This window comes from Hemicordylus capensis, chromosome 1 (assembly GCF_027244095.1).
Source record: "Hemicordylus capensis ecotype Gifberg chromosome 1, rHemCap1.1.pri, whole genome shotgun sequence".
Classification (NCBI taxonomy): Eukaryota; Metazoa; Chordata; class Lepidosauria; order Squamata; family Cordylidae; genus Hemicordylus; species Hemicordylus capensis.
In genome coordinates this window covers 158,213,440-158,225,248 of record NC_069657.1, presented here as the reverse complement: position 1 = coordinate 158,225,248, position 11,809 = coordinate 158,213,440, and the positions used below count along the sequence as shown (strand labels likewise).

Genomic DNA, 11,809 nt, shown 5'->3' with positions numbered 1-11,809 from the left:
ATGGCAAAGTATTTAAAGTGGCACTTTACAGGTTTACATGAAACATAAATCCTGGAGGGAGAAATTATAGTTACAGGTTTGTTTTGTTAGGCCATTTTACTTACATGCTAAATAACTGTCGGCAAAAGCCCTTGGTTGGTCATAAATTGTCATTCCTATAATATAGAATGTTCTGTTGATTTACAACAGACTATGCCTTCCAAATGGATCCAACCGCTCATAAAGAACAAGAGCCCTCATCGTATGAACTGAGACCATTGTGACAAAAGCCACTGGAGTGATGCTTCTTGACTGGACTGCAAACATTTAGGGCAGAGTTGGCCAAACTTTTTTTAAAAAGGGTATTGCAGTGAATTGTGGGCTTAAAAAAGAACCAATACATGAATGTGAGAGAGTAACTTTAGTGAAAAGAAATGAGGTTCTACCTCAGGAACTTGCCATTTCCAGTAAAGGTTCATCCTGTAGTTCCCATCCCGCTAAGCACAAAGCTTAAGAATGTAAGAAAAGCCCTTCTGGATCAGGCCGAAGTCCCACTCAGTCCAGCATCCTGACTCAGGCACATCAAACCCGGTGTATCGGGGAAGTCTGCACCTTCTGTAAGGGATTGTGCCTCTATGTTCTACTGTCAAAACAAGGGCTACAAGCCAAGTCTATAATATGAGATCACGTCACTCTAGTGCACAGTTTAGTACACAAACAGCCTCCCATGGCCCAGGAGAGTTTTGCTTTTAATCTGTGGAGTTGGGGAGTTGGCCCTGGGTAGCAGTGCAAGAAGGGAGCCTCATTCTGCATCATAGCCAAGACCACGGGCCTGCCTGCTTCTATCCAGGTGTGTCATAAAAGCCTACTGCCTGGGCTGTTTCCCTTTCTCTTTGATGTAGATGGATCACCGAAAAGCTGTACGTCTTCCACAATTCGTAGAAATGTCATCTACAGAAAGCATAGATCAGAATCAGATGCATATCAGTTACCCATGCTAACTGGGCAAAGAGGCTCCTTTTAAAACAGTGACTCTTATATTTAACAGAGCAACTGTTCCTATTCAGAGAACAGTTCCCATTAGCAGAGGAACTGTTCCGCATTTCCCCTTACATTTACTGTTGCTGATGTCTCTCGTGTTTCTTTTTAGATTGTGACCTCTTTGGGGACTAAGAATCATGTTCTTATTCCTTTTGATGAGTGAACTATACATATTTTTAACAACAATAATTCCACAGTCACATCATGCAAGTACAGCCTTTTGTACTGTTACAATAACAAGATGCAAAGGATGTATGGATAGCTCTACCTTTAATAGTGTATTAGAAGTAATGCTGGCAGATGCAAAGATAAGAAATGCTGACCTGACCCCTCTTCTATACAACTATTAAAAGGCACAATATATCTTTTTCTATTTTTCTATTTCTATTTATTTAATTTATATACCGCCTGACTCTAAAGGCTCTAGGCAGTGCACAAAAAATAAACACAATCAAGACAAAATAAAACCAACTGTTAAAACAGCAATTTAAAACAATTTAAACAAATATGTTAAACCACCAATGTCTATAGGGAGCGCATCCTACAACCCAGGAGCGACTACAGAGAAGACCCACTCCTGAGTTACCACCAGACTGGCTGATGGCATACGGAGATGGACCTCTCTCGATCTCAGTGTGCAGTGGGGATCATGCAGAAGAAGACGCTTTCCCAGGTAACCCGGTCCTAAGCCGTTTAGGGTTTACATTTGGGACCTGGGTGGAAAATTCACGGAACCTAAGAATTTCATTCGTCAGTAAGCAGCAACAACATTCTAGCCTTGAAACAAGAAGAATGTAAGTGGGTGTGGGATGACTAGTGAAAACTCGGGTTACAAAGTGGGGCAGAGCGGGCTGAGCAGGATTCCCAGTAGTCAAATAATAGGGCTTCAGACTAGACTAGTAGAGTATTTCACATTATAAATACTTGGGAACATGGTTAAATGGACACGACAGTACACAAGAAATAAACACCTAATTGGCAAGAGTGTCTTTTGTAAAAATAAAACATTGAAATGGCAAGAGCGGCTTTTGTAAAAATGGAACATCTGCTCTGTAATAGGGGTTTCAGTATAAACCTGAAAAATTGTATGGTGAGGTGTTGCATCTATTCAGTCTTGCTTTACGGAATTGAAGCTTGGACACTTAAAAAAAACAGAATATGAATCTTTCGATCTCTGGATGTAGCGGCGTATATTAAGAATATCATGGGTAGATAGAATTACTAACAAGGAAGTTTTGAGAAGAATGGCAAAAGAGAACATTAATTAACATCATTAAGAGAAGAAAACTTGAATATCTTGGCCATGTTATTAGAGGGGGAAAATACTCCTTACTTCAGTTAATCATGCAGGGAAAGATTAAAGAAAGAAGACGTGTCAGAAGATGAAGAACATTTTGGCTGGGAAATCTGTGGGAATGGTTTGGATGTACATCCTGACAACTTTTTAGAGCAGCAGCATCCAAAGTCAGAATAGTCTTAATGATAGCTAACCTCCGGTAGGAGATAGCACCTGAAGAACACTAGTACCTACCTACCTTAGTTCATTCTCTCTTGCAGTGATTGCTAAAGCAGGTAAGTTGGCTTGAGAGAGGGAGTGCTGCTCACGGTGTGTACATTCACCACCTCCTCATCTCTGGTAAATAGGTTTTGCAGGTTTCTACATTGTTTCAAAAAATCTGCATAACTAGTGTGACTGAAATGTGTGTGTATAGCATGGAAGGTAAACCTGGCCTAACACCAGCTGCAGAGTTATACTAGCCTCTTTAAGGAATTAAAATATGATGTTCTTTCTTAACCGAGCAGCTATCCAGCAGCTGTACTGCACCTTGCATAGGTATTTTGAAATCCCCTCAACTTCTGTGTAGCTGCCCAGATGGCTGGCTTCAATTGAACTGTGACTCAGAACATTCAGGGCGATTTCACATATTATACAGAGGCAAATCCAGATTTGCCACGGAGTGTTCAGTCAACAGAAAGCTGTAGCCAATCATAACTCTCTCACAAGTGAACCTGTAGGGCAGGGGTTCTCAGCCACGAGTCCCAAGATGTTAGTGGATGACGGCTCCCACCATTCTCAGCTGCCATAGCTTCACATTTTACATTTTTAGCTGTACCCATACACATTTTAACATATGCACCGAAAAAATGTACTGTCTGACATGGTGTTCACATTATGTGACTTTTGCTCCCCACACTGAAGATCTGTGGTTCTGCATGGTATGATGTCTAGCCTGAATTAAAAATGACAATGGAAATTATGAAAAAAAATTACATTTTTAATGTACAAAACATTTATATACAGTTTCAGCATGTTACTGCCATCCTTACGATGTAGAAAACAGCTAAAAGGGTCCTTAAGAAATAAAGACAGTTCAGCTACAATACTCTTATTAATAATGAATGTCTATATACAGAATATATACAGAGCCAGTATGGTTGTTATAATGCTATTACAGTAAATAAAGGAAGACCACCATTGTAAAGCTGAAGACGAGCATGGGCAGTCTGATTTCTCTCTCAGCTTATAAGCTCTCATATCTAATATACAGCCACGGAATAAGACTCCTTGCAAAGTTCTGATCAAATACCTGAGATCCCAAAAGGTACTTGACCTACTCCCTAGACCTTAATTCAACATCAGAAGAACACTATCTGTGACATGCAGTTCAGTGATCAGCATTCCCATAACCAAGCCACTCTGTAATGTTTGCAGTCTGGACCAGTGACAAGAGTTGGCTAACCTGGACCAAGGGCCCAGAACCAAGAAAGGGCCCATTATTGCCCCCTGGCAATAAAAGTGCTCCAAGCTGCAGTTGCTACTGCTCAGGAAAGCATCCCACAAAACCTTGTGAGGGAGGTTACTTTAGCAGCGGCAGCTTGGAGTACTCCTTGACAGCTACAATGGCAACCACAAGCTTCCTTTACCTATAAACCTGTGTTGAAAGTTCAGGAGTAGAGGCATTACATTATAAATAAAAAAGGCACCTGCCAGAATGGGTGCCCCATCACACAGGGTCAAGGGCCCCCTGCAAACCTGGACCCGCAAAAGCACTTGGCCAAGCCCCACCAGATTTGGCAATGTTTGTAGTTATTATTTGAGGTTCACGGCCCTGAGAACAGAACAATTTCCTTAATAGGCTGACAGTTATATTGCTGTTGTAACTAAAGAGAGAGAATCTAGCTCACTTCCGAAAATTCATTCATAGAGGAGATTTTTTTTAATAAACATTATTTCCTTATTTTAACATGTGCAATGCTGTTGGAATGTGTGATACTGCAGTACTTGGAAGACTTTAGTCTTTTTAGCCATCCCCACCTGTGTGAGTGACAATAATAATGGCTGACATGATATGTAGCATTCTGGTGATGTTGCTCACTGTGTAACTGGTAGTGCTGCTTGCACAACCACTTGTTTTCAGCAGCGCCAAGGCTACCTTAAGAGTCTTCAGCAGTCCTGACGCAGTGCACAGTGTCATTAGAATGCTACATATCATGCCAGCCAGTGTATTTTGGAATTTTACATTGATTTTCAGCGGGAGTCAGATTAGCTCTTAAAGTGGCAAAACAGAGTTCAGAGTAAATTCTTCTAATTATGCTCAGTTATCAGGGGAAAGATACTACCAAGGTAAATTGAACCTGCCATTTTTTTCATGATACATCTGTCATCACAAATGCCATAAGATCTAATATTTACCACATTGGATGCTTCTACTGAAATGAATGTACATCAGAGTGGTGTGGAAAAGTCACCCTGTGGAGCCTTTGCAGCAACAAAAATTGACCTAAGAATCCGGATCTCATGCCATCTCATTATTAAATAAGAGATGTGGGGTGGGTAGTGCATGGAGAGGAAGCAGGATATATACTGCCTTGCCTATACATCTGCCATGATAGATAACCCTGAATTGATGAAGTTACAGTGCCCTAAATGATTATATGAAGGTTTACTCTCATAGTCATTTAGGGCTGATTAATCCATCCAGAGTTGCCTAGGTGATTACCATTGGGGGTGTGTGTGTGAGGCCACCAGCAAACCTGCAGCTCAGCAAGGATTGTGTGGAGATGCCACTTGTACAAATCTATAAGCCCAACCATTCACACGACCGATTGGGCTGGGGCTTGAGAGGGAGGAGGGGGAAGGCAGGATGATATCTACCTTGCCCCACACAATCACGGCTCCTTCTGTACTTCACTGTGCTGCTCACCTACATGATTGCCACCACGATGAGCGGTGCAGTGATCCAGAGCTGGGAGGGGGAGTGAAGCCCAGCCTCCAGGAATCCCACAATGCACTGTGCTGCTCGGATGGTGCATTGGGGAAATACTGGCTGCCAGGATGCTCCTTCATCCTGATTCTATGTTTGAGGATGCTGCTGGCAGCTCACTCGCCCACAAGACTGGGCAGTGAGGTTGGAGGGTGCGTGTGCCCTTCAACCTCACTTTTAGCCTGGGTACAAAACCCAGGAGTGCTGGGATCGCAAGCAATCCTGGTAGTTCTCACAACTTGCCCTATCCGGGTAGGGTAGTTCTAGACCAGGCAGGGCTGGTCATGAGAACGGTCTCTACATGTATCTGTGGGGACTGTGCATATGACATTATGACTTGCACTGTCACAAAGATCTTCACAGGCTATTGTGATTGTACAGATTGCAGTAGCTACGTGTATAGGACCATGCAGAGGTACAGTCCCATTCATGAGTTCATACAAATTGCACCTTTATAGGATGCTGGCTGTGCTGAGAACCGACTAGGATTTAAATGCCTATTTCCAATTCAGATATAAATACTGGGAAAATATCACCATTATCAACAGGACAAATATATAAAGCAGGGGATTTACTGTACATTATGCTTTCACATCTCTGCTCAGCCTTCAAAATTCTGTTCAGCCAAAACGTATAGTAAAAATAGCTAAGATTAGTGATTTACATGTTTTGACATGGAATGCCAGCAATTTGTGCTTGAAAAGATTAACCTAAATTACATATCTTATTTTTGCAAGCCACTCCTTCCCCCAATTGCAGTTGGCAGCTGCCATTTTGGCTGTGGTGTTCTTCCCACAGACTTCTCTGGATTGGCATCTCTGCCTTTAAATAATCATTGCCTGATCTAACTTTCAGCAACAGTGTATATTTAAAGAAATGCTTGGAAAACAAACTTTCATTTACATAAATGTGTTAAAAAAAAAAAAAGCCCCATCTCATTTCCATGAATATATAATCCTAATACAGTGTGAGAAACCCAATGCGTAAGCATGAAATAGGCACACAGGCCTGTGAAGTGAGATCCTATAGAATCATGCTGTGTAATTACTTCCATTGGATGAACTCTACAGCACAGAATACTTGAGAATACTTTATCATGCCCACAATCGCTATGACAAGGGCGGGGTAGGGATATCTTTCTGTTGGTGTTATGATGTATACAAACAGCTGCTCTTTGTCAAACACATGGCAACTGTATAACTGTGGGGAACAGTACTTATGCACATTTGAATGCGCAACTGCCATGTGTCTTGCAAAGAACAATGGCATCGCTTGTTTTTATGAACCAGTAATGGTGTGCATTCCACACTGATCTTAACGATCCATCTTTTTTATTTTTACATTTGGATCCTGTCCTTTCAAGGAACTCAGAGTAATATTTTAGGCTTACAACAACACTGAGAGCTAGGAAAGGCTGAGAGAGGTGATACTGCCCAGGGCCACCTAGTAAACTTTACAGCTGAATGAGTTGTCTGCATCCAAACGTGCATGTTAGCCACTGTGCTACACAAGGATGTACACAATATGTAGCTAAGTAGTGTCATATATCATACAACTGATCCAGCAAGGTCCTCAGAATGGGCAAACGTAGTGACGTGAGGATATATGCAGCATTTTTACAGCATCCTACTCATTAGCTCTGGTGTGATATTTGTGCCATTCAACTGCATTATGAAGTCAATGTGCACTGCGAGTAATCCACATTCTTTAGAGAAGCATTCAATGCCATGCACAGCAGGGACCTTTCTCCTACTAGACACATTTTTAAATTAGTGGCATTTTCAAGCCTCTACTATATTTTCTATGATATAAACCACCTTGTAAAAACACCCTCTGATTAAAAAAAAAGAAAAGAACCTAGGGCATTAATCTTTTATGTCTCCTCCTCATCAATGTCTCTCTCTCAAATGTCTTTTTAGCAACACTGCTAAATTTTAGCCTTATATAAATGTACCTTTATTTTATATATGCTTCTGGCGATACACTTTATTTGACGTTAACGGACAAGAGATGCCTTGCCAACTCCACAACTAACACACAGTAAGGCACTTTGCTGCAAAGCTGTTCAGGAGCTGATGCTTCTTGGCTAAGCAAGGTACAAAGAGCTGTATTAGCGGTATAAACAATGCTGCGTGTGAGGGTGTGCACATGGCTTCTGGCCGCAAAGCAAAACAGTAAGCATAAAGCATACACAGTATGGCTTTTTGCATTTCAATCAAAATAATACCCGTCCATTTGTCATGGGAAAGGGTGACAAAAATTACCATTTTTGCAATGGTAACGAAAAGAAAATCAAAAAGTGACAGCAAAATGTGTGTGCTTTACAATGGAGAGTTTCATTTGAAGCACCATTATACAATATTTTCACATACAGCTCTCTAGTGTACCATATTTGGTAAAAAGTCCCATTTTCCAGGTTGAAGGTTTGGGAAATGATGGGAAGGGGTTTGGGTCTGTCAGTTGTTGTTGTTTTTTAAGATGGCAAATGCAGCCTGTTTTTCCCAAAGAGGGACACTTGAGAGGCATGTTCTAGACTGGTGTTGTTTTTGAGCACTCTGAAAATAAGCACAAAAATAATACTAGAGGTGCATCCTTTCAATGTTTCTTTTACATAGTTTATACATGTTTGTACAAAGACATTTTTCCTTATTTAGAATCCCTTTAATGTATTTAATACTTGTAAAAAAAAGACTACTCTATGGAAACATTTTTTTTTAAAAAAAACACATTCATAAAATTGCTTAGCATGTCATCCCTTGGATACTTCTAGACAGTTGTGCTTTAAGCATTAAGACATCATGTTAAGAAATTTACTCTCTTCCGCCAATGTGGTCAACATAGAGCTCATGTCCCCTATTGCCATATTGCTAATTCCAGCTGGTATGGATGGCAGTGTCAGAGAGTTTCGGGGAGTCGTAAGGCGAGAAGAGTTCTGGGAGAGATTCTGCAGAATGCTGGGGCTCAGGGTCCCTGACATCAAACTTGAATGGTCACCATCATCCATGATGGCATCAAAATCTATCTGAGGAGGCTCCAGGACCTGTGAGTCCACAGTGCTTGAAACCTGATTAGCTCCAGGAGAGGGCATGGCAGCTGGCTTGATGTTCAGTGCACACTGCTGCTGCCTTACACTGCAATCTGCATGGCTATTAAAAGGTTCATGTTGTTCATACATGTGTATTTGACCATAATAGTGCATCAAATGATTTTCTCTCATACTATTGCTGCATTGCTGTGGCTGAGATGATGCCATGCCAGTTGTTTTCTTGGCAGCAGCTTCTGCCCTTTCCTGCCCTGGGCTCACATTGTTAGCTGGGTGAGGTGTTCTCATGTAACCCAACTGTTGCATAGCACGTATCCCTCGGTGTCTGTTTGCTGGACTGGGGTTAGGTGGGGGATGAGGCTGTACCATACCAGAAATGAAACTCTGTCCAACTGTACCTATTATATCTTGTTGTGGCTCAAAGCTGGGCTGGTTTGAGGTCATTAATGCAGAAGGATGTTGGAACACCTCCTGTGTCATAGAGAGGTTCGTGTGGCTTGGCTGAGATGAAAAGTTTGGCTGATGCCCTGATTCATGCATTGCCTGATTGTGCATTATGCATTCTCTGTTACTGTTGACTATTGAAGTTGGATCAGTCATAACATCTCTCTGCGGAGGATGAACATGGGATGGAGGCTTCACTAGCATGTTGTTACAGGAAGGAGAAATCTGACCTAGATCACCGCCCATTGTACTGGGACTCAACATTTGATGAACCTGGTTGTAGCCTTCGTGTGAGTTCAAATCTGGATTGTTACTAGGGCCTAGATTCACCTGTTGCTGTCTTAAGTGCATGCAGTTTAACCTTTGCCCATCCATGCTTGCATTCTTCTGCACAAATTGCTGTAGGGGGGCATTCATGTTGTTTTGACCCATCTGCATCTGCTGATGATTGAAGTTCTGATACTGGCCAAAGTTTTGCTTCTGATGGACGACAGCTAGATTTCGTTGAGGAAACTGTTGCTTGGCTTGAGCAGAGGTTGCATCAACAGTACCTGAGCTAACTTCATTCCACTGGACGGGCATGTTGCTTTTACTCAAATTGGAGGAAACATCAAAGTTTATTTGGCAGTCACCCATCACTGGGGGTACATGATTAATACTCACATCTGGCAGAGCCATCCTACGTTGGCTTAGTAGGTTGTGATGTTGCCCCTTTGAACTCACTTGGAAATTCTGCATTTCGTTACCATATCCTATGGAAGAATTATCTGTAGCCATCCCATTGTTTTGTGATTTGATATATTGCACTACATCATCAGGTAGCACAATATCATCATCTCCAATGGAACCTTCTGTCTCACCAGCCATTGCTTCCATGGCGATATTTTCACTAATACTTGGAGGCCGTGGGGAATACACATGCCTGGCAAGACTTCCATCGGATTGCGAATAACCTGGGAGGCTGAAATTCCTTCTGTCCACAGGAGGGTGAAGGGGATTCATGGTGCTGTTGAAACAATGGGCTCTGTTAAGGGAAGCTGGATCTCCAGCAGCTCTCCTCACTGGATCGCTTGCGCGTCTTGCATTATTGCCTGATACTTCATGAGGGAATGCAGGTGAGACCCCATATCCATAAGCGCTACTGTCACTGCAACGCCTTGGCCCAGGAGGAAGGCGAAATGAAGGCAAAGCAGACTCTAACCCATCAAGAAGGGAGATTTTATTCTTGAGAGTCATTCTTTCCATATTGGGCAGTGGTGTGGGCGGAGGGCCACCTGTGGCAGCAGCATACTTAGCTTTCAGCCTGTACTGCTGAGCTGGCGTGAGGTTCAGAAGGCCTGGGATTCCGCTACACCGGCTGGCGTCACTTGATCTGCGTGAGGCGTCTGTGGAAATGGGGTCATAGGAGTCAGCGGAACTGGTGTTGTTTGGGCGGTTTCCAAATTGTGACGCTTCGCTGGAACGGCGGCTGGAGAAATAAGGGGATATCCCCGATGACCTGCGGCTGACAGTGTAGGCAGAGCTGATGGTGCTGGTTGAGCTGTCACGGCGTTCAGCCAATTGGTTCAATACTGTCACCTCATTGATGGACAGCTCTGCTATTCTTGGGTTAGGCAGTGCTGCAGAGGAACCACCCATGTTGTCCAGTAGACAGCCTGGATGAGAATTGGCAAAAAAAGGAGAGAAGGCTGGTTAGATGGTGATGGCAGAAAGAGAGGTAATCCCATTGCACAAACTGTTGTACTTTCTTATTTGAATCTGAATGCATTCTTCCCTGCTCACCATGTGTGTTATGTACTGTATACTTCCGGCTTTCCAACTAGAACACATTCTGCTTGCCATCAATAGCAGAAATTTATTTTTAAAATTTTTATTTACATTTTATATCCAGCTCTTCCTCCAAGGAGCCCAGAGTGGTGTACTACATTCTGAAGTTTCTCCTCACAACAACCCTGTTTTAGCAAGACAGGGCCCCTGCTGCCCATGGCTGCACACACTAATTTCCTTTGCCATATCTGGTCAAAAGGGTTTCACAAGCACTACAAAAACTACACAACCTGCTTCATGAGAGATAATAGTGGGACAGGAAAAAATGTGCATATGGACAAAGATAACCCAGCCATACCACTTTCATCTTGGGCGGGAGGGGGGACTTATTGTCTATCCTGAGCTTAAGAAAAAATACAACACAAGGGACAGAAAAACAGGGAAGAAGATAGTGAAAGGCCATCAAATGATTGGTGCAGAACTGCACAACATTTAATTAGCACTTCAATAGCCAAGAGAGAATCTCTTAAGGCTATATGGTGTCAAATGAAAGATATGATGGGCAGGTATAGTGGTTCTTTCAAACTAGCGCAATTGATCAACCGTGAAAAATGATTTCAAAGGGGGAGGCACTTTTTTCCTCAAAGATGACTAGAAGACAGTGTTGTTCAGCTAGACCTCCCACGTCTAGGTTTTCTTATTGACTCAGCATGTTCCAGATACTTAGTTTGTAAAATATACACCATATACAATAGAACGAAGCCATTTTCATACTGAATCAAATATTTCCTCACAGATCACTTCCATTTTTCCGTCTGAGCCTAGAGTACTATTGGATGAGAGGCTGAGGTAGAGGAAGGGTTTTTTTCTGGGCTATGGTTTTCTTTCAGTGCAGAAGCTTAGCGAGTAGATCTGAAGAGCTAGCTTCATCAGGCAGGGTTCATTCTGTCCCTGCTGAGTAGCAGAGGGGCAATAATGATCTTCACTCCCAGATTTTAGTTCAATCCTTCTCCCCAGTATATTTATTCATACTACACATTCCTTTTTGACTGAGTGAACTGGATGGAGCCTTTCATTCAACAGCTGCTTGTTTACAAGTTGTTTGCTTGCAATAATTCGAGCACGAAGATGCTGGAAGAGAATTTGATACATAGTGAGGCTCTTCTCATGCGCAGCCTAACCCAGGCTAGGGAAGCCCAGTGTGTATTGGGCGGTGTGTGAGAACTGCTGGGATGAGGACGGATCTTGGAGAGGCAGCACTGCTTAGCCC

The 11,809-nt window shown here is 42.5% G+C and overlaps 1 protein-coding gene across 7 annotated transcripts in view; it reads right to left on the bottom strand.

Moving 5' to 3' along the window:
• Window positions 1–3,275: 3,275 nt before the first annotated feature.
• The window catches only part of GLI2 (GLI family zinc finger 2), a 343,674-nt gene continuing 335,140 nt past the window's right edge, over window positions 3,276–11,809 (bottom strand). For all 7 annotated transcript variants that reach the window (XM_053281674.1, XM_053281685.1, XM_053281695.1 and 4 more), the window contains one exon: window positions 3,276–10,427. In XM_053281674.1, the coding sequence (XP_053137649.1) occupies window positions 8,074–10,427 (2,354 nt within the window). In that variant the 3' untranslated portion in view covers window positions 3,276–8,073. The remainder of the gene's footprint in view (window positions 10,428–11,809) is intronic.